The sequence below is a fragment of the Delphinapterus leucas genome, chromosome 10 (genome assembly GCF_059928025.1).
Source record: "Delphinapterus leucas isolate spDelLeu-1000000601 "Yukka" chromosome 10, BTC_Dleu_Yukka2, whole genome shotgun sequence".
In the NCBI taxonomy this organism is placed as follows: Eukaryota; Metazoa; Chordata; class Mammalia; order Artiodactyla; family Monodontidae; genus Delphinapterus; species Delphinapterus leucas.
Window position 1 is genome coordinate 69,508,942 of NC_143138.1, and position 24,039 is coordinate 69,532,980.

General features: G+C 39.6%; 1 protein-coding gene across 1 annotated transcript in view; it reads right to left on the bottom strand.

The window, feature by feature from the left end:
* Nucleotides 1-24,039, bottom strand: part of DCP1A (decapping mRNA 1A) — a 62,487-nt gene that overhangs the window by 18,296 nt on the left and 20,152 nt on the right. Inside the window, exons 4-6 of the mRNA XM_022572861.2 lie at nt 14,429-14,495; nt 9,547-9,685; nt 2,781-2,894 (exon numbers count right to left, since the gene is read on the bottom strand). Coding sequence (XP_022428569.2) covers nt 2,781-2,894; nt 9,547-9,685; nt 14,429-14,495 — 320 coding nt within the window. The remainder of the gene's footprint in view (nt 1-2,780; nt 2,895-9,546; nt 9,686-14,428; nt 14,496-24,039) is intronic.

Below are 24,039 nucleotides of genomic sequence, written 5' to 3' on the forward strand. Positions count from 1 at the left end.
CCTTCCTCACCCCATAGCTCTTGCTGTTTAGAGAACTTCATATTTCTGTTTGGATTTATTGTGTCCATGTCAGATTTCCTACCTGATAGTGCCCTGGGCACACTAGAAGATATGATTATTGTTAACCACAGGAACCAAAAAAAACAATACAAAACAAACTAGAGAAATAGTCCCAAGGGAATTTTAATAAGTAAATTATGAAACTGAAATAAAATTTAATACTAGTAAGGCTTGACAGCATTACTTGCTCCTCAGCACTAGATGGCAGTGTTACTAAACCAACATACAATCTGCCTGCAGGGCCGATTATGGATTTTAGCTAATTTTAGACATGGCTCTGACAATATCCAGATCTCAGTATTTTACAAAATGCTGTCACTTTGGCTATAAAATGGAGTTTCTGGGGGTCCATTTCTTCATTTGGATCTCACAGTAAGTCTGTGAGTTAGGCACTGCAAGAATCCTTAATCCCATGATTCAGAAGGAAAGGGGAAGTGACTGGCCCACTGGCTGATAAACCAGACCAGAAGGAATCTGCTCCTTCCCTTGTTGCCTCTCTTAACATATATTTTTTAAAAATTAAGTTTTATATAGCACTGCTTTTTTCTTTGATTTTTTAAAAACACAGCATTGCTTCTAATATATGTTTGACCTTTAGGATCCTAAGTCCAAATACAGTAAAAATGGAGCAAAGGAATGTGGTATACAAAATGTGGTTTAAATTAATTACCATCTACATACCTAAAAACTTTATAGACACATCGCTGACGGGAATGTAAAATGGTACAGCCTCTCTGGAAAACAGTATGGCAGGGCAGTTTCCTATTCAACTAAAACATGCAATTACCAAATTACCCAACATTTGCACTCTTGGGCATTTATCCCAGAGTAAAGGGAATTTATGTACAAAAACCTATATACAAATGTTCATGGAAACTTTATTCATAATAGTCCCAAACTGAAAACAACTCAGATGTCCTTTAACAGGTTAATGGTTAAAAATGTTAATTCCACTCAGCAATGACAGGGAACTATTGATATACATAACAATTTCAATGAATCTCCAGGAGTTATGCTGAGTGAAGAAGCATAATCCCCAAAGGTTATATATTATATGATTCCATTTATAGAAAATTCTTGAAATGACAACATTACAGACCTGGAGACAGATTAGTCACTGCCAGGGGTTAGGGATGCCAGAAGAAGGCTGGGAGGGTGTGACATGTAAGTTAGTGTGATAACAAAAGGGCAACACAGAGGATTCTTGTGGTGATGGAAGTCTTCTGTATCTTGACTGTGGTGGAAGACATACAAAGCTCTACATGAGATAAAATTGCATAGAACTCAATAAACACATGCACATACACACAAATGAATATGAATAAAACTGAGGAAATGTGAACAAGATGGGTATATTGTATCAATATTCTGGTTGTGATATTGTACTGTATTTTACAACCTGTTATCAATGGAGTAAATGGGTAAAGGGAACATAGATCTTTCTGTATTATTTCTTACAACTGCATATTAATCTATAATTATCTCAAAATAAAAAGTTTAATTAAAAAACTATGGTTTTCTGGGACTTCCCTGGTGGTCCAGTGGTTAAGACTCTGCTCCCAATGCAGGGGGCCAAGGTTTGATCCCTGGTCAGGGAAGATCCCACATGCCATGGAGCAACAAAGCCCGTGTGCCACAACTACTGAAGCTTGTGCACCTAGAGCCCGTGCCCTGCAACAAGAGAAGCCACCGCAATGAGAAGCCCGTGCACCACAACAAAGACTAGCCCTGCTCGCTGCAACTAGAGAGAGCCCGCGCGCAGCAACAAAGACCCAACGCAGCCAAAAAAAAGGGTGGTGAGGGACTTCCCTGGTGGCGCAGTGGTTAAGAATCCTCCTGCCAATGCAGGGGACACAGGTTTGATCCCTGGTCTGGGAAGATCCCACATGCCATGGAGCAACTAAGCCCATTCGCAACAACTACTGAAGCCCATGTGCCTAGAGCCCGTGCTCTGCAACAAGAGGAGCCACCGCAAGGAGAAGCCCGTGCACCGCAATGAAGAGTAGCCCCCGCTCATCACAACTAGGGAAAGCCCACATGCAGCAACAAAGACCCAACACAGCCAAAAAAAAAAAAAAAAAAAAGAATAAATTTATTAAAAAAATAAACAAATAAAATAGGGTGGTGAGAGAGGCTCTCACCTTTATGGAAGACACTAGAGATCTGAAGGAAGAAAGGAAGCAAGCTACTTCTAGGAGGGAAGTCTTCCAGGCCAAGGGAACTGTAAGTGCAAAGGCCTGTGCTGAGGCAGGGGCATGTGTGGCACATTTGTGGAAAGGCAGGAAAGCCAATGAGGCTGGGAGCAAGGCAGAAAGGTAGAGGATGAGGCCAGGGTTAGGGGGGCCAGATCAGGTAGGGCCTTGTAAGCCACTGCCATGACCCTGGCTTTTATTTGAGTGAGATGAGATACCACTGGAGGAAGGCCATGATCTAACTTATGTTATACCAGGATTACTTTGGCTGCTGGGTTAAGAATAGGGGAGGGAGTGGCAAGGGCAAATGCTGGGAAACCAGACAAGAGGCTACGGCAAAATCCAGATGCAAGATAGTTTTACATGGACCAGGGGATATGACATGAGAGGATGACATTACATTGCTGCCTGTACATACATACTTTGACAGATGAACAACAAATCAAACTTGTACTGCATTAAAATCCTTACAAAATGTTGACTCTGTTAGGTTACCTTAGGTGAAGTTAGGGCTTTAGCTGTACAAACCTTATCTTGGGACCCGGATGGCGTCTCTTCTAGAGTCTCGGTGCTTCCCAGATTGGAGATCTGAGTACTTGGCTGTAACCCAGGGCTGGAGATATTTGAATTGCCCATCTGATTCTTAAATTAGAAGGAAAAGTATATCAGGTGAAAAGCTTGCTATTCTTTGGCTCACAAAACAGCATTCAAGGTTACTAGAAATATTATTTTAAAAGTCAAGCATAAAATCCCCCCAAATGTTTGCTCTGGACCTACATGTAAATTAACCTGTACAATAAAATTTCTAGAAAGCCAAGCACCTGATTTTAGACAATAGTGTTAGTAACAACTGCTGTTTTTATAACCCCTTTAAGGAAAAGCAAATAGCATTACTTTATCATGTACTCTTTTCCATTTTATTTTTTAAGTTAATATATGGTGAAATTAACTTTTGGAGTGCACAGTTCTATCTGTGTACCTATCGCCACAATCAGGATATAAAACATATTGATCACCCCCCCAAAACTCCCTCGTGCTATCCCAATGCAGTCATGCCCTCCATCCACTCCTGGCAACCAGTGATCTGTTCTCTGGCACTAATTCTGTCTTTTCGAGAATGTCATATAAATGGAATGCTGGCTTCTTTAACTTAGAATAATGCCTTTGAGATTCATCCAAGCTGTTGTATGTATCGGGCTGGCCAAAAAGTTCATTTGGGTTTTTTCCATAACGATCTTAAAGTTTTTTAACCATTTACCTATAGGAGGACATTTGTGTTGCTTCCAGTTTTTGGTGACTATGAATACAGCTTCTACAAACATTCATGTACAGGTTTTTGTGTGGACAAAAGCTTTATTTTCTAGAGTAAATTCCTAGGAGTGGTAATTCTTGGTCATATGGTAAATATATATTTCTTCTAAATTTTTGTACTTTTATTTTTTACATTTAGATCTACTGACCCATTTTAAGTTGATTTTTGTATAAAGTGTTACATTTAGGTTGAGGTTCATTTTTTTGGACATATGAATGTACAAGTACTCTAATACCATCATATATTTAAAAAATTAAATTAAAAAGGTCTTTAGGGACTTCCCTGGTAGTCCAGTGGGTAAGACCCTGCACTCCCAATGCAGGGGGCCTGGTTTGATCCCTGGTCGGGGAACTAGATCCCGCATGTATGCCGCAACTAAGAAGCGTGCATGCTGCAACTAAGACCCAGAACAGCCAAAATAAATAAATAAATTAAAAAAAAAGTCTCTAAACATCACTATCACAGATGACAAAACATTGTAATAAAGTGTTTAAAAATTCCTGTTAACTTGTATCTTTGTTCTTAGAAAGAATCCTAAAAAAATGATCACTAGACGGACATGGAATTTTTAGAAACTTATGTATTTAGGCTATATAATCGAGCATCTAGTGAGCATTATCTGTGTCAAAATAGACACCAAAACCAGTTTAGAACAGTCAAGGGACCGGACTTTTTAAAAACAGAAGCTCCAAACTTTAGGTCAGAGACAGATTAACTTTCTTGACACCATATTATAAAGATATGTGCCTAGTGCAGGAGTAGGTACTGAATGTGAAATGAATGGATAATATGCATTTTTTTTCTATTCAAATGACTTAGTCCTTGTATTATTTCAGAACACCATTTACTCAATGTTACGCATTTAAGCAGAGGTGAAATAGTCTGTGAAAGCTTATGAACTGTCTTATCTTCTAACATACCTCTTTGTGCAACACCACCATCAACCAGTATCAACAACTTATGGGGAATCCTTGGAACTGAATTGTATTAGAGAAAATATAATGGGTTGGCCCAAAAGTTCGTTCCGGTTTTTCCACAAAATGTTACGAACTTTTGGGCCAACCCAATATAAACTGAAAACACTGCTCACAACAAGTTCTTAAGATGGAAGGTGCAAATGTTCAGGAGCATCTTTAAAATTGGAAATTTTCACATAAAAATCCTGGCTTGTCATTTTTCAGAGAGAAGCTGAATAATTTGGCACACCAGCCCATTTGGTAATGACTGGTTATAGCTGAGCTGCAACTGACCAGATGACACAGGGACAGGCTCTCTGTTGGTTTTACTTCCACTCTGGTTCACTGTGGGCGCCACTGTGGCCCACCTGGTTTTGGGACATGTGAGTCTGCAATACTTACTTAACTCAACATAAGCTATAAGATGGGTTGTACTTTAAAAGGTTTCCAGAACTTCAAATATTTTATTACACTTATGCAGGGCTGTTCTCGGAAGGTTTGTTTGTTTGTTTATTTATTTATTTTTGAGGGTTTATTTTGGGTTTGTTTGTTAATGATAGTAACCAGTATTCATAAGAATTGGGGGAAATGGACAATCACAAAGAAACATTTTTTTTTTTTTTTAATTTTGTTTTTGGCTGCGTTGGGTCTTCATTGCTGCGCACGTGCTTTCTCTAGTTGTTGTTGAGCAGGGGCTACTCTTTGTTGTGGTGCACGTGCTTCTCATTGAGGTGGCTTCTGTTGTTGTGCAGCACAGGCTCTAGGCATGTGGGCTTCAGTAGTTGCAGCATGTGGGCTCAGTAGTTGTGGCTTGCAGGCTCTAGAGTGCAGGCTCAGTAGTTGTGGTGCACAGGCTTAGCTGCTCCGAGGCATGAGGGATCTTCCTGGACTAGGGATCGAACCCGTGTCCCCCGCATTGGCAGGTGGATTCTTAGCCACTGCACCACCAGGGAAGTCCCACAAACAAACTTTTGGGAAGATAATTTTACAGTATTTGGTAAAAACCTTAAAAATGTCAAAATCCTTTGATTTACCAATCCCATTTCAAGTAACTTATCTTAAGAGAAAATTAATGCTAATTAATAACAAGACAGCTACCAAAGGTATACTTCTGAGTTCTTAAACAGAATTAGAAAAATCTAGGATATTGTTTATATAAGGCACAGAAATAAAAATATACAACTATTAACATCACAGTTTGCTTTTTCAAAAGCTTTTCATTCTACCAAATGAACTCTCCCAGGGACTCCCTGTGAGATAAATACTGTCACAAAAAGATACTGTTCTTTGGAAAAAAATTAGGTTACAAAACAGTTAATGAAAAAGTAGTTTTAAAACTAGTTAATAAAACTGTGTACTTAAATATTATCACACACATTGGGACATATTTAGACAAATTTGTAGAAGGATAAATAACAAGGCATTAGTAGCAATTATTTCTAGGTGGTGGAATTATTTTTTTTCCCGTTTATTATAATTTTAAAATATAAAGTCTTCTATAATTAATATGCACTGCTTACATAATAAGAAAACTAAGTGTTCCTATTTTTTTAAGAACAAAAAAATCCCTACCAAAATCTAGGATTACATCCTGTGGCTAGATGTGACTCAGAATGGGCCAACCTTAGTCAAGGCCTGTGTTTCAGCTATCTTTCTTTACATTAAAAACAGGAAAGTTGGGGGACTTCCCTAGTGGTCCAGTGGGTACGACTCCGCACTCTCAATGCAAGGGGCCTGGGTTTGATCCCTGGTTGGGGAATTGGATTCCACCCCATGTGCATGCCGCAACTAAGAAGTCCATGTGCTGCAACTAAAAAGATCCCACATGCCGCAACGAAGATCCTGTGTGCTGCACCTGGGACCCGGCACAGCCAAAATGAATGAATAAATAAATAAATGAATGAATAAATAAATATAAAAAAACCCCAGAAAGTTGGTTAAAACAAACTACTATAGGACTTGGGGAGAAAATGTTTATTATAAAGTGTTTTTATTTTCAAATAGTCTCTATTATAAATTCCTCACTCAAAAGTCTGGAATTTCCATCCCTGATGGTCCAGTGGTTAAGAATCCATCTTGCAATGCAGGGGACGCCAGTTCGATCCCTGGTTGGGGAACTGAGATCCCACATGCCAAGGGGCAACTAAGCCTGCATCTCACAATTAGAGAAAAGCCTGCACACCACAACAAAGCAGAAGAGCCCGTGTGCCGCAACTAAGACCCGACGCAGCCAAAAAAAAAAAAAAAAGTCTGGAATTTCATTCACTGTATTATATACACTGGACAGGGGAGATTTAGAATTGGGGTTAAATTCCATCACTGAGGCCTAGCTTGTACCCCTGCCCTTGAAACTATCAATCTCCCAAGTCTCTACCTAAAGATAAAGGGTCCATCTGGAACCATCGGCACCAGAGAAGAGCCCATCCAAACACTAAGATGTGAATTCATGGGCCACTGCTAATACTAACTCCATTTGATTAGATGATAGGCAAGTGCAGACAAGAAACAAAACTCTTGTTTAAGGACGCGCCACCTATTTATGGACGGTTTTCAAAAATAGAAAGAACATATTATGAAGTAAATATCAAAGATTTAACTAAATTCCCAAAGGTTTAGTCTTAATCCAACCACAGAAATTTCATTTATTCCACACCATGGAAGAATTTTCTTTACAACAGTAATTACTGCACTTTCCATATTTTCTACTTTTGCTATGTTTATTAACTAGAAATCGTGTCAGATTTTTTTTTTTTTTTTTTGCGGTACGCGGGCCTCTCACTGCTGTGGCCTCTCCCGTTGCGGAGCACAGGCTCCGGATGCGCAGGCTCAGCGGCCATGGCTCACGGGCCCAGCCGCTCCGCGGCGTGCGGGATCTTCCCGGACCGGGGCACAAACCCGCGTCCCCTGCATCGGCAGGCGGACTCTCAACCACTGCGCCACCAGGGAAGCCCCGTGTCAGATTTTTATTCTGCTCATGTGACCTAGAGTTCCTTTACAGCTCTGTGTAGAAAAACAAGGCTTTAGTTCTTTCTTTCCTTTGGAGATTACTCGCTTCTCAGCCTGAGGGGGAAGGTGAGCCATCTCCTGGAGTGTCTGCTCTAGTGTACAGTGCCTATACTTCCTATCCTGTGTGGCACCTTGATCTACTCATCACTGGGAAGAGGTGACAGAGCTCGGAACTTATTAGTTACTTGTTGTCAGAACACCAAAAGGTCTGTATAAAAACAGAACAAGGCATCTATGTAGATAACCCATATCTCATTAAGGATATGAGAGGGAATTTATGGTAATATATGGTAACCTAAAAGTTTACAAATGATTCTTGAATTTAATCTCATCTAGTTTCCGAAGAATCAAGGAATTCATTATAGAGATGACTGCTTTTCCTATATTAATTTTCACAGATCCACAGATTCTTCGTAATTCTCTATGAGACGCTGAGGAATTTGGTACAAACTGAAACTTCTCATGGGCTCTAAGTACATTTCTCTGCCCAGGAGGTGGGACCTTTGGTGTCTGAACATAGAAGATTTGTTGTAGTTTATGGTGAATATGACTGTTAATTAGGGGCAACTACCTTCTAGAGCACTGTTTCCAAAGTTTGTTCCCCGAACTCCAGATTCTTGAGATGTTAAAGGGCAGTATGTGAAAAATGGTCCTGTAGTCAAGTCAATCTGGAACTTGAGGTTACTGTTTTGTTTATTGTGGGACCTCTCAGAGTCTTGAGCACTGTAATGCCCCAAGAAGATGGGGGAGGAGAAGCCATTCTAACAATGTTTTCTTAACTCATTTGACCAATTAGAACCTCTTTTCAAGGACCACCTGTTAACAACGTAGAGGCCAGTGTTAGAGAACTGTTAAGGGAGCTACAGTCTTACTGTTTTTCACACCTTGTTCCTTTAACTTTTGGTGAGGTGAAGATTAAACAAAAAAAGCTTAACTTAACCCAATGTTAGTAAAGAGCAAGATGACAATTACAATTCTGCTGAAACAAAGTGCAGCAGTGGAAACCTTCCACCTCACTCCAAGGAAGCGTGGGGCTTTGAAGTGCCGATGTCAGGTGAAAAGCCAGGACAGTTCCAAAGCCACAAAGTTTGAAGACCACTGAGGAACTGCCCACTGCTTGGCACATAGTGGACAGTTCATAAGTATGTATTGAATAAATTAATGAATGCACCACAACTTCCATTTAATTCAACTTTGGGGAGAAAATGTTATTGATTAACTTTTAAACTAAAATACAGGGAGGGACTTCCCTGGTGGTCCAGTGGCTAAGACTCCGTGCTCCCAATGCACGGGGCCCAGGTTTGATCCCTGGTCAGCGAACTAGATTCCACATGCCGCAACTAAGACCCAGCGCAGCCAAATGAATAAATAAATAAGTATTTAAAAAAACACAAACAAAACCCAGGGAATTCTGGTGGTCTAGTGGTTAGGACTCTGCACTTTCACTGCTGAGGGCCTGTGTTCAGTCCTTGTCGGGGAACTAAGATCCCACAAACCATGTGGCGAGGCTTAAATAAATAAATAAACTAAAATACAAAACAGAAAGAAAAAAAAAGCATTCTAGAAAAGCCTCTCATTTGGGTAATATTCCAAATGATGCTTTATGAGGGTTGTGCACCTAGCACCAATTACAGATCATAAATTATATGCTTTGGTATTACAGGGTGCAAGTTATCAGAGTACTTTTCAAAAACCACATAAATTCCCAAGACCTAGCAGAGCCTGCAGGGTGGAAGAAGAGGCGTAAAACCTTTCCAGAACTACCTGCTACAGGCTAACTCCTGCAGTCCAAGATCATTTTCTCCCACAGTAATTTTACAGGAATAGAAAAAGAGCATTCTAAATTTTCTGAGGTAAGAAAATGTCTTTCCTTATCTTTTAGGCTTAAAATTATAAGACATGTTTTCTTTTTGAAATACTTATTCCCGCTGGCCCTGGAGGTGACTTCCCCAGCCCACGAGCCCCCCGTAGGTCTCCTCCTCCCTAATTTAGTTCTCCCACTCAGCATGCAGAGTCTCACCCTCTCATACTCATCCTTGGCTCTGCTTAGCATCTCCAGGATGTCGATGGGCCTGTGGTCACTGCAGCCGTTGGCCTGGCTGGGACTCTGCTTATCCCGAGCTGCTTGCTGGGACCGCCGTGTCTCCTCTTCTACCACGCTACAGGAGGAGAACCAAGTTTTAGAAAGACCTCTTTTGATACAATCTGACCCAAGAACTCTTTTGCTGTCCATCTTCCAAGGATACAGGAAGAATGCCACATGGTAACACTGTCCTCACAATACAAAACACAGAGCCTCGGTTACCCCATCCCAGGAGTATTCGACTACCTACTTCGCCACCTCACTCACAACAGTACCAACCAATATATTTCACTGTCAGAAGGCCAAAAATACAGAATTCCTTTCCAGAGTGGGTAAAAGTAGGTACCTTTAAAACTCTACTGAATTATCTCATTCTCTCTCTTTTTTAAAAGTATGTCAAAATCAGTCAAACTAACTGGTGAAGTAAATTTGAAAATGGACAATGCCACCAAGACCAAGGAAGGCTGCACAGTTGAACAACCCCTGGGGAGAGTGTGTATTGATAATGGGGTAGCAAGGAGAAAGATCAGCTTCTTGAAAACGGAGGTCTTGGTGAATCTTCAAAAGTTAACGATAGCACTAAAGCAAAAAAAGATTTCCCTTGTTCTCTCCTTAAAAAATCACTAAGTGGGTGACTGAGGTTAGGGTGACTGTGGTGATGCTCTTTATTTTGCTTGGTGCTGCTTAAGCTAATTCTGCACTTGAAAATATATAAAGCATGAAAAGTCAAGGTCTAAGTCGAGGGTTGCAGTCTTCAAATCTATCTGAGGGGTTTCATTTCTTAGGAACATCCTCTCTCCCCTGCCACATATTAAAGTCTGAAGCAATTATAGCAAAATGTGAGAAACTGAAGGCTGGGTGGTGAGCACATGGATATTTTATTGTTTCTTATATTTTTCTTCAAGCTTGAAATAAAAGTAATAAATTTTAATGAGGCAACTAGTCTTATTTTCTTTTAAAGATCCATTCAGGTTTCAATCCCAACTGTAATGAATAGGCCTACCTGCCATGGGATATTATAGGTACAGCCACAACTTGATAATCATATTAATTGAGAACTTTCAGACAGTGATGATGACAGGCAATAAAACAATTCAGTAGCAAAAGGCTTGTTTTTATGGACTAAGAGGAGTAGGACAACAACAGGCCACCCAGTGTCAGCTTTACTGCTTTAAAACAGCCTGTCCAGGAACTCCCAGTAGTGTGTGTGGGATGGTTCTTTTATTTGAAAATACTGGGTTAAACAATATTAAACAGATTTTTTTTTAAACAGCAAAAACATTCTGAGTTTTTAACATGCTAAAATGTATTACGATTCTCCAAGGATGGGCTTATAGATTTCCCCAAATTTATTTGACCGTAGAATCTTCTCTTGAAGCAGGATTCTTATTTGGAAAGTGCTGCTTTAAGGTAATGGTGTCATTTCTCTATTTAGATTCTTACAGCTCTTAATAGGATTATTATTTATAAAACAAATGTAGAATCATGGACTTGATGGCAGACTGAAAGAAGACAGGCATGTGATATGAGGATCAGACCAATTAGAATATTGTTTCATTTATATCCATACTGGTAATCAACTCTTGGGAAAGAAATACTGTATTGTGACAACTGTGAGGCCTGTTGCAAAGGAAAAAAAGACTGGAGAGATCTACATTGGTTATTTCTTGATGGTAGATTACAAGCGATTTCACTTTCTTTTTTTGTACTTCTCTTCATTTTCCATAATTAACAGGCACTCTTTTAATAATCGGAAAAAAGAGTACTATTAAAAATGACTAATTAGTTAATACTCAGTCATAGGCCACATCAGCCTGAATCCACCTTCTTGCTCTCCTACATAGCTTCTCAGTTCTTATTAACACCTTTTGGAATAAATCAATTTTTTACTTGAAGAATTTTTATTATATTGTGGCTGTCAAAACAGTGATAAGAACTAGACTTAACAGAACGGGCAATAATGGGCACTTTTATTTAGATGCACAATATGCCCAAAAGAATTTTACCTGTATTTCTGGTTAAGAGAGGTGATATTCTGAAATATGTAGCAAATAGAGGCTGTATGCAGGCAAAGTTAGAGCAGAGAAGGGTAAAGTAACCTTTTTATCTTTGGTGACCAGAACACCATTTATCACAAAGTTAATGTTAACATTAGGTATTCTCTTCAGCCATAAATAGGCCAGACACTTGAAAACTCACTATCAACAGTTTCATGAGGGCATTCACTAATCAGTTTCAATACCACCCCTGCTTCTAGTAAAACAAGCTTAAAGCTTAAGCAAATGTCCCTCTTTTGGACATTTCTAGTGAAGGAACCCTGAATGCCCTTCTTTTTCCTTTTTGCTTCCTGTTTCTACTTTCTCATCCTATTTCTAGGCTCAATACAATAGTTTCAGATAGGCCTTCAGTCTTCTGCTTTATCTACATTCTGAAGTCTTGCCTTAGGTGCACCTGCCCTGAGAGAGAAAAAAGCTCAAAATGGTTTCCTGCAAATAGCTGTTAGTTCTGCAAGAGCCAGGTTCTCTCACTTTGGGCCCAAAAGCTCTCAATCTGCAGGAGAAAGTCTATATATTAATATATTCCAAAGCATAGATATTTAAGAAAAATATTCTGGATTTCAGGACAACCAAGAATCAACAAATCTTTGTCTTCGAAGTTATCAGAAGCTGCCTCTGCCGTCACTTTCAGAACTACAAAATAGTCAAATAAATGGGTTTGTAAAAAAAAGTTTATCTTTTTTTTTTTTTTTTTTTAAGAGAAAAGTTGTTCTAAAAAGAAAGTCTGGTTCTAGAGAGCCAACAACACATTTTCAAATGAATGACACAAGTTCATAAGGAACAATGTCCTTGGGGTGCACACAGTAATAAACATGGCCTGCCAGTGGCTCATAGCTACAGCAAACAAAGCAGGAAGCAGATAAACATCCAATTGAGACATGTTAGCAGTCCTGGACTAAAACGTGGCCTTAGCCATGTGCACTTCTTTTAAAATGCAAATATACCTGGAACTGAGATTTTGGGCCTAATTATTTACACTTTTACAAGAATTAGTTTAAAATTAGACTGTTAAAAAGAAAATTAAGACTGTTTTCCCCCAGGCATGTAGGTAAAAACCTTGCAGGAGAGCAAAGGGAATTTTGATTTGACAGAGCGGAAAGAGAGGTCTGCATTTCTGAGGAGATTCAGGCAAAAATTGCAAAGGAAATATAAGTGCACCAGAACTTGCCGCCCACTGCATCAGTTTGTCCAGAGCTCTGTAGCACCTCAGGCCCCTCTAGCACCTAAGTGTCTTGGGCTCCCAGAAACCAGAAGGGCAATACCAGCAATACAGATAAGCCACATGAGGGGTGGCTTCTGTGGGCCAGTCTGAGAAAGGTCGATGAACCATCCCTCAGAACATCAATCCAATGAAAATTACTTTCCAAATTCCAAGATTCTGGTTTATAAGAACTCTCCTGGAACATAATCCATTAGAGAATTGGGGACTACTAAACCTAGAATCTGTGTCAAAAATAAGTTCTCTTAAAGGAAGTAGCCACGGATGTGTGCAGAAGTTCTCTATCAGTTACTGAACACAGTTCTACCTGCTACAGTGGAAATCTGGAGAGAACCTAAGTCAGATCCACTGCATGTGGTGGTTAGGCTGTGCACTGGATGTAGAGGATACCCTCTGGAGCTAGGCAGTTCAATGGCTCTAACCACATGTTTAACAGTAAAATTATGATCTGTCTGCAGGACTGAATACAATGCAGTCATTATAAATACTAGAATGCCCTGGAAAAATGCTGTTGACATGAAAAGTAGGATGTACAGTATGATCTCATTTTTGTAAGTGTAAAGAAAAAAGTGTTGCTTGCCATTCCAGTTTAAGAAACATCAAGCCTATAGCTACTGCAGTTGCCCACAGAGAGTGTGCCCTGAGAGGAATTCAGAATGGAGAAAAACAGGAAACATTCTGTGCTCTGGATATACTGGTCCTTAGATTAAGATGCACATCTAAGGAATCATTTCAATGACTCCAGATTCTTGCATCTTCTCATACATAGAAAAGCACTAAAATCATCAACTTGAGATGTCTGTTCTTTGCTATTGGCAGTAATCTTTTGATGCTTGACTACATGTTTTTCTCAGCAAAAAAGTTCATATATCCTCATTCTTTTGGCATTCCATTCTCTAGCTCCCTTTTTTTTTTTTTATTAAAGTATTTTAAAATTCTTGTTACTATTGCTGAGGGTCATATTTTGAATTCTTTTTTTTCTTACCTTTTTGGTTTAAAAACAAAGTAGTCTTTAGCTGGTTTCAATTATGTAAATATATTTTTTCCTATGGTATTTTCCTCTTGGTGGTAACATCTTAAGTAGATGATTTTTTTCTGATGTATATATATTAAAAAAAAGTTCATATATATCCTGGCTCCTCCTTTACCTCCTGGGAGCAGTTCCTCAGAGCTCTCTGAGAGGCTATCTCCCAGGCTATAGCGCTCAGTAAGGTCACTGAATAAAAATTAACTCACAACTTTTATGTTGTGCATTGTTCTCTCAGTGGACGTAAGAAACAATCACACACATCAACCCAAGGTACATGTAAAGAAAAAGACTGGAATCAAACAGACAAAAACGGTAATGCTAGTAAGTAGTAGGATTATAGATAATTTTAGATTACTTTAAGCTTTGCTGCCTTTTTCAAAACTTTGACAATAACAGGAAATCAGGGGAAAATACGAGTTAGTGGACTCCAGTAACAAAGAGAAAGGGGAAAAGTAATTTTTTCATCTCCCATATATCACTAATTAAATCTATGGTGTAAACAGAAATACTTACTCGGCCATGAGTTTGGCTATGCGGTGACAGTCATTCTTGTCATAAAACCAGATACTGTATATTGACACTTGAAAAACAAAGAAAAAAAAATAAGGGGAAATGAGGTTTCAATACTTGGGTAATATGTAAGTAATATATTATCACCATAAAATGTCACAGAATTTACCATGAGGACCTCAAACTGTTAACAGTTACTCTAAAGAAAAAAAAAGCCTCCCCGCAAACTGTTTAATAATAAAATTATTAATAAAATTAGGACAGCTAAAATATTCAGATGAAAATTGCAAAAATTGTTGGTTTTAGACATCATTACCAGATCTCATCAAGCTTAAGATGCCACTAAAGTACAAGATAAACTATTATTTTATGTATTATCAAGAAAAAAATGCTGCCAATTAAACTAAGAATTAACATTGATTGTGTGGAAAGGGAACATTGCCTACCATTCCAGTAAATATCGTATGTTGCCCTAGCCTGCCATCAAGCCATCAGCCACTGCAGCGCCCCCTACTCCCCTATGGTGAGCCCTAAGGCAAATTCAGGATGGAGACAAACAGCAAACATTGTGTGCTCTGGATACTGGCCCTAGATAGTTGCATATCTAAGATGCCTATCTAAGGAATAATTTCAATGGGCCCAGACCTTGCATCTTCCCGTACACACAAAAGCACAAAAATCATTAACTTAAGGTATCTATTTTTTGTGATTAGCAGTAATATTTTGATGTTCAACTACATGTTTTCAGCAAAAACTCCTACATATCCTGGCTCCTCCCTTACCTCTTTGAAGCATTCTTCAGAGTTATCTGAGAAGCTATCTCCTGGGCAATAGTCCTCAGAAAGGTCTCAATAAAATTTAACCTGCAACTTTTAGGTTTTGTTTTTCTTCACTTGATAATTGTAAAATACTTTCCAAATTGATAGTCAAATGTGGGGAAAAAGTTGTCTTAATCGTTGAAAACCATGTTCCAAAACCAAACACCAGAACCTTTATGAGTCTCTTGAAATTTAAAAATATAAAATTAATACATTACAGTAAAAACAAAGCTTTAAAAAACAAACACCAACTCCAGACCCATCCTATGATCGACTCTATTCACACGTGAAATGGAAGTGCCCAGGCTGAGCTCCATATCACACTTCTTTTCCAATCTTTTATTCCCAGTATGGTGATTACCACTAAGAAAGCCCCCACAAAACACTGAATAATAAACAAGTTCCTGCTGTATAGCACAGGGAACTATATTCAATATCCTGGGATAAACCATAATGAAAAAGATAATAAAAAAGAATGTATATATGTATATAGCTGAGTCACACTGCTGTACAGCAGAAATTAACATCGTAAATCAATTATACTTCAATAAAAAAATAAAGAAAAACACTGGTGAATGGATAGATGAACTTTATAAAGATGACTAAATATAAAACTACTGTAAATACTTTTTTAAAAATATTAATTTATTTCTATTTATTTATTTTTGGCTGCGTTGGGTCTTCCTTGCTGCACACGGGCTTTCTCTAGTTGCGGTGAGCGGGGGCTACTATTCGTTGCGGTGCACAGGTTTCTCATTGCGGTGGCTTCTCTTGCTGTGGAGCACGGGCTTCAGTAGTTGTGGCACGTGGGCTCAGTAGTTGTGGCTTGCGGGTTCTAGAGTGCAAGCTCAGTAGTTGTGGCGGATGGGCTTAGTTGCTCTGCAGCATGTGGGATATTCCCAGACCAGGGCTCAAACCCTTGTCCCCTGCATTGGCAGGCGGATTCTTAACCACTGCACTACCAGGTAAGTCCAAAACTACTGTAGATGCTTTTTAAAAAAAATTTATTTTCTTTCTTTATTTTTTATTTTTGACCGTGTTGGGTCTTCATTGCTGCACGGGCTTTCTCTAGTTGTGGTGAGCGGGGGCTACTCTTTGATGCGGTGCATGGGCTTCTCATTGCGGTAGCTTCTCTTGTTGAGGAGCACAGGGCTTCAGTAGTTGTGGCACGTGGGCTCAGTAGTTGTGGTGCATGGGCTTAGTTGCTCCGCGGCATGTGGGATCTTCCCAGACCAGGGCTCGAACCTTTGTGCCCTGCATTGGCAGGTGGATTCTTAACCACTGCACCACCAGGGAAGCCCCAGATACTTTTTGAATTTATTTTTTTACTTGAACTTTTAATTTTTATACAATTTTTAAAGGTTATTTTCCATTTACAGTTATTACAAAATTTTGGCTGTATTCTCTGTGTCGTACATATAAATACTTTCTGGATAAGGTAGATATACTGAATACATAAGTCAAAATAAACATAGCGATAGGCATGGCTCATTGCTATCATGTGCACCCACTGTGACACAGCACATCCCAGGTTGCACCCCCTTTCATACTTACTGTGACTCTCTGGCACAGGAAGGGCAGATATGCTTTTATTTTTTTAAATTAAACTTTTAGTTTTGAAATAATTGTAGCTTAACATGCAACTGCAAAAAGTAAACAGAGATCCTGTGTGCCCCTTGTTTGTTCCAGTGGTAACATTTTGTAAAACTATAACATAATATCACAGCCAGACTACTGACATTGATAAAATCAAGATACAGAACATTTTGGGACTTCCCTGGTGGCCAGTGGTTAAGACTCTGCCCTCCCAATGCAGGGGGCCCAGATTCGATCCCTGGTCAGGGAACTAGATCCCACATGCATGCCACAACTAAGAGTTCACATGCCACAACTAAGGAGCCTGGAAGCCACAACTAAGGAGCCCACCTGCTGCAACTAAGACCCAGCAAAACCAAATAAATATTTAAAAAATATATATTAAAAAAAAAGATACACAACATTTCTGTAACCACAGGGATCCCTGTTGCCCTTTTATTGCCACAGCCATCTCCCTTGGTACCCCTCCCCCATCTCTGACCCCTGACAAGAACACTAATCTGTTCTCCATTTCTATAACGTTGCCATTTCAAGAATGTATTATAAATGGAAACATAGAGGATGCAACTTTTTGCAACTGACTTTTCTGTCTCAACATAATTCTCTAGATATTCATCTAAGTTGTTGCTTGCATCAATAGTTTGTTCCCATTTTTTGCTGAATAGTATTTCACGGTATGGATGTACTAGTTTATTTAACCATTTGTCCACTGAAGGACATCTGGAGTGTTTCCAGTTTTTGGCCATTATGCATAAAGCTGCTATGTTCGGGTATAGGTTTTTGTGAACCTAAGTTTTCACTTCTCTGGGTTAAATGTCCAAAAGTACAGTTACTGAGTCACAGTAGTTCCATGTTTTTTAAAGAGAAACTGTTAAACGGCTTTCCAGTTTTACAGTGGATGACACATCTAGTCTCTGTGCATCCTTGCCAGCATTTGTTGTTCTATTTTTACCTTTATGCATTCTGATAGGTGCATAGTGGTAACTCATGGTGGTTTTAATTTACATTTTCCTAATGGCTAACGTTACTGAACGTCTTTTCATCTGCCTGTCATCTGTATATCCTCTCTAGTCAAATGTCTGTTTATGTCTTTTGACCCATTGGATTGTTTTTTAAACTGCTGAGTTGAGAGTTCTTCATATATTCAATATACCAGTCCTTTGTCAGACTTGTGGTTTGAAAATATTTTCTCCTTTGTCTGTAGTTTTTTTTCATCCTCTTCACGAGGTCCTTCCAGAGCAAAAGTTTTTAATTCTGACAAGGTGCAATTTATGAGTTTTTCCTTTTATGGATTATGCTTTTGATGTCAAGTCTAAAAACTCTTTACTGACCCCTAGATTCAAAATTTTATCCTGGGCTTCCCTGGTGGCACAGTGGTTAAGAATCTGCCTTGCCAATGCAGGGGACAGGTTTCCAGCCCTGGTCCAGGAAGATCCCACATGATGCAGAGCAACTAAGCCCGTGCACCCCAACTACTGAGCCTGCGGTCTAGAGCCCGTGAGCCACAACTACTGAAGCCTGAGCGCCTAGAGACTGTGCTCTGCAACAAGAGAAGCCACTGCGATGAGACGCCCATGCACCGCAATGAAGAGTAGGCCCTGCTATCTAGAGAATGCCTGCATGTAGCAATGAAGACCCAAAGCAGGCAAAGGTAAAATAAATAAAATAAATAAATAAATAAAAATTTTTATCCTGTTTTTTCCCTAAAGGGTTTATAGTTTTACATTTAAGATGGTGATCCACTTTGAAGTTTTTTTGGGGAAAAAAAGGTTTAGGTTAAGGTTCTTTTTTTTCTTTTTGGTGCAACTGTTCCAGTATTATTTGTTGAAAATGCTCTCTTCTATTGAGAGATCTTTTGTACCTTTGTCAAATATGAGTTGGGCATATTTGTGTGTGTCTATTTCTGGATTCTTTATTCTGTCCTATTTATTTGTTTATCCCTCTACCAATGCCACATCATCTTGATTACTGCAGCTATATATAGGCTTTAATATTGGGAAGAATAATTCCTCCACTTTATGCTTCTTTTTCCAAGATCGTTTTAGCTTCTAGGGTCTGTGTCTTTCCATATAAATTTTAGAATAAGTTTGTCTATGCCTAAAAAAATCCTTGCTGGGATTTTGACAGGACTTGGGAAGAGCTGACATCTTTAGTATGTCAAGTCCTTCAATGCACAGATATAGCACATCTCTCCATTTATTTAGGTTTTGATTTCTTTCATTTTGTAATTTTCAGCACATATACCCTGTATATTTTTTGTTATGTTTACCCTAAGTATTTAATTTTCTTTGTAGAGATTATGAATGGTATTGTTTTTAACTTGGGTTTCCACAGGTTCATTGTTAGTATGTAGAAGTCTGATTGATTTTTGTGTGTTGATCTTGTATCCTCAGACCTTACCAAACTCACTTATTAGTTCTAGGAGTTTACACATAGACAATCATGTCATTTGTGAATAGAGACAGTTTTATTTCTTCTTTTCCAATCTGTAGCCCTCTTCTTTTTTCTTTTTCGCCTTATTGCAGTGGCTAGATCTTCTAGTGCTCTGTTGAATAGCAGTGATGACAATGGATATCCTTGTCTTGTTTTCAATCTTAGAAGGAAGACATTCAGCCTTTCACTTATGATATGGTGGATTAGAGTGACTGATTTTTAATATTGAACAAGCTTTGCAGATTTGGGATAAGGCCCATTTGGGCATAATTTATATTTCTTTTCTATATATTGTTGGCTTTGCTAATATTTGGTAAAGGATTTTTTTCATCTAAGTTCATGAGAGATACTGGTTTGTGGTCTCCTTTTTTTTTGTACTGTCTTTGTCTTGTTTGGGTATTAGAGTAAACACTGGTCTTACACAATCAGTTGAGAAGAGTTCCTTCCTTTTCTGTTTTCTGGAACAAACTGTGTAAAATTAGTGTTAATTCTTCTTTGAATTCTCCAGTAAAACCATCTGGGCCTGGAGATTTCTTTTTTGAGAGCTTTAAAATTATGGATTCAATTTCTTTCATGGCTATAGGACTACTCATGTTATCTATTTTATCTCGGTTGAGTTTTGCAGTTTGTTTTTTTCAAGAAATTGGTCCATTTCTTCTAAGTTGTCAAGTTTATGAGTATAAAGTTGTTAATAGCATTCTCTTATTACAGAGGATGTGTAGTGACATTGTAACCAGATACGGTAGGAGGTCCCAGGAGAAAGAGAACCAGGCACAGCTTTCTTGACAGAAGAGAAGCCATTTTTGGCCTAAGACATTTTGTGTTCTAAGCCTGGCCACCATGCTTGCCCCTGAACAGGTCCCAGTAACTAACGATCTTAAGGGAACAAAAGAGTGCAGAAATAAGCTATTATCAGGCAAGAGAAGTAACAATAACAAAGATAACATATCAGTCTTAGACTCCCTGTTCTGTTTCCAATGGTAAGACTAGCCTGAAAAGCTCAACCACCAGATCAACTGAAACCTAAGGAATGATGATGTTGACCTTTTCTGACCCTCAATCAACTATAGAAGCTTGGACTCTGTGGACCACTCAAGCCCCTTCATGAATATGCATGTATCCTTAGCTTAAAACTCCCCCAATTTTGCTGTTCAGGGAAACCCTGCTTTGGGAAAGCCCAGTAGTTCTTAATTGCTGCAAGTAATAATAAATCCTTCCAGGTTTCCCTGGTGGTGCAGTGGTTAAGAGTCCGCCTGCCGATGCAGGGGACACGGGTTCGTGCCCCGGTCGGTCCGGGAAGATCCCACATGCCGCAGAGCGGCTGGGCCCGTGAGCCATGGCCGCTGAGCCTGCGCATTCGGAGCCTGTGCTCCGCAACGGGAGAGGCCACAACAGTGAGAAGCCCACGTACCGCAAAAAAAAAACCCCAAAAAACAAACAAACAAAAAATAAATCCTTCCTTCTACTGATCTTTGGCTTGGTTTTGTCTTTTGGCTCGACACCCACCAAGAGGCAAACCCAGTTTGGGGGTAACAACGTCCACTATTTCATTCCTGATATTGCTAAACTGTGTCGTGTTTTTGCTTTTGTTAGTCATTACTAAAGGTTTATCAATTTTATCGACTTTTTCAAAGAACTTTTTTTTTTTTTTTTTTTGCAGTACGTGGGCCTCTCACTGTTGTGGCCTCTCCCGTTGCTGAGCACAGGCTCCGGATGCACAGGCTCAGCGGCCATGGCTCATGGGCCCAGCTGCTCTGCGGCACGTGGGATCTTCCCAGACCGGGGCATGAACCCGCGTCCCCTGCATCGGCAGGCGGACTCTCAACCACTGCGCCACCAGGGAAGCCCTCAAAGAACCAACTTTTTGTTTCATTGGTTTTTCTCTATTTTCATCTTTTCAATGTCACTGATTTTTCTGTTCTCATCTTTGCTCTTCCTTACTTCTGTATGCTTTATTTTATTTTGTTCTTCTTTTCCTAATTTCTTGAGGTGGGAATTTAGTAGACTCCTAGGCAGTGTTGCTTGAAGGGGTGAGAGAAGTTTCCCATGGCTAGGCCATCTGGTATGCCTTTAGTGGGGAGCCTCTGACCTTCAGAGATGAAGACTGCTACCCAGGCCAGGCTGGTTGTGATGTGACTCCTCCCCTGCTCCCACCACACCTTCATGAAAAGGAGGGAACATATTACCCCAGTGGCCACTTATTGTCAGTAGGGCTTCCAATCCTTCCTGCCAGTTTTGCTGGGCTCACCTGGTATTGTTGGCAGGACTCCCATTTGATCTGGGAGAGGAATGAGCCTAACTGGGGCACCCTCCTTTGCTACACTGGAGGTCAAGAAACACCAGGCCTGGGTCCCCTTCTTCTGTTGGGTGGGAGGGTTGTAAGACAACATGCTGCTGTGTTGTTCTTTGAGTTCTGGGTCCTGCACCAGATCATCTTCCTCTTTCTACTGTTCAGAGTTTTCCTGATTGTCTTTCGTGTTACTTCTGGTTTTTATAGTTGTACTTAACAGGGTAGAAGCAAAGAAAGACAAATCCATGTCATTTTGTTTGGATCATTAGTCTCATTATGTATGCTTATGGGTGGAAAACTGAAGCTCATGGAAAGACTACATGACATTAATAAATCAGAGAAAAATAGCCTTATAACTAGAACTCAGGTCTTCTCATTCCTAGGCCAATAATTCTGCCGCTATACACCCAATGCCTCATTAGTTGAAATAATGTAAAATATTTTGTAGAAACAAAAGAGTTAATGGGCTTCAATTATGCTTGAAGACTAAAGCAACACATAGAAGAATAAAGTATAAATAATTGAATAAGTTAAAAATTATACACTAAAAGACTGACAGAATATAAAAAATATAAATGCTAGCACAAGAAACTTTAAATAAATTAAAAATCCTTTTTTATAACTACGATTTGAATTTCATCAATACACATTAACATATATTGATATTACCAATACACATTCATTTAGGAAGCCACTGTTAATAAAAGCTTTTTTTTAAAAAAAATTAAGGTATAAACGACATATTATATTAGTTTCAGGTGTACAGTGCAATGATTTGATATTTGTGTATACTGCAAAATAATTACAAGGCCAGTTAACATCCATCAACCATACACAGTTACAAAAAAATTTTTTTTCTTGTGATGAGAACTTTTAAGATCCGCTCTCTTAGCTACATTCAAATATGCAATACAGTACTATTAACCATAGTCACCATGCTGTACATTACATTCACATGACTTATTCAATTTATAACTGGAAATTTGTACCTTCTGACTTCCCTCGCCCATTTTACCTACCCACCTCAGGCAACCACAAACCTGTTCTCTATATCTATGATCTCCATTTTTGTTTGATTCCACATATAAGTGGGATCATGCGGTATTATTTTTTCCATCTGACTTATTTCACTTAGCATAATGCCCTCAAAGGCCAACCAAATGGAAGGATTTCATTCTTTTTTATGGCTGAGTAATATTCCATTGTGTGCTCAGTTCGCCCAATACCATTTATCAGAGACTGTTCTTTCCCCATTGTGTATTCTTGGCTTCTCTGTCATAAGTTAATCGGCCATACATGCCTGGGTTTATTTGTGGGCTCTCTATTCTGTTCCATTGACCTATGTGTGTTTTTATGCCAATACCATACTGTTTTGATTACTACAGCTTTATAATATAGTTTGAAATCAGGGCGGGTAATGCCTCCAGCTTTGTTGTTCTTTCTCAAAATTACTTTGGCTCAGCACTTCCCTGGTGGTCCAGTGGTTAAGAATCCACCTTCCAGAGCAGGGGACGCGAGTTCAAGCCCTGGTCAGGGAACTAAGATCCCACGTGCCGTGGGGCAACTAAGCCCGTGTGCTCTGGAGCCTGCGCGCCACAACTAGAGAGCCTGTGTGCTGCAAGGAAAGATCTCACATGCCTAAACGTTTTAAAGACGCAATGTAACCAAATAAATAAAATATTAAAAAAAAAGGGGGGGCTTCCCTGGTGGCGCAGTGGTTGAGAGTCCGCCTGTTGATGCAGGGGACACGGGTTCGTGCCCCGGTCCGGGGAGATCCCACATGCCACGGAGCGGCTCGGCCCGTGAGCCGTGACCGCTGAGCCTGTGCATCTGGAGCCTGTGCTCCGCAATGGGAGGGGCCACAACAGTGAGAGGCCCATGTACCGCAAAAAAAAAAGAAAAAAAAAAGATTTCTTTGGCTCTTCAGGGTCTTTGTGGTTTCATACAAATATTAGGATTGTTTGTTCTATTTTGGTGAAAAATGTCATTGGAATTTTGACAGGGACTGCACTGAATCTGTAGATTGCTGTGGGTAGTATGGACATTTTAACGCTATTAATTCTTCCAATCCATGAGCATGGGATATCTTTTTTTTCTTTTTATAAATTTATTTATTTATTTATTTATTTATGGCTGCATTGGGTCTTTGTTGCTGTATGCGGGCTTCCTCTAGTTGTGGCGAGCAGGGGGCTACTCTTCGTTGCAGTGTGCGGGCTTCTCACTGCGGTGGCTTCTCTTGTTGTGGAGCAGATTCTAGGCATGCAGGCTTCAGTAGTTGTGGCACATGGGCTCAGTAGTTGTGGCTCGCGGGTTCTAGAGTGCAGGCTCAGTAGTTGTGGTGCATGAGCTTAGTTGCTCCGCGGCACGTGGGATCTTCCTGGACCAGGGCTCGAACCCGTGTCCCCTGTATTGGCAGGCAGATTCTAAACCACTGTGCCACCAGGGAAGTCCAATGTGTCTTCTTCAATTTCTTTGAT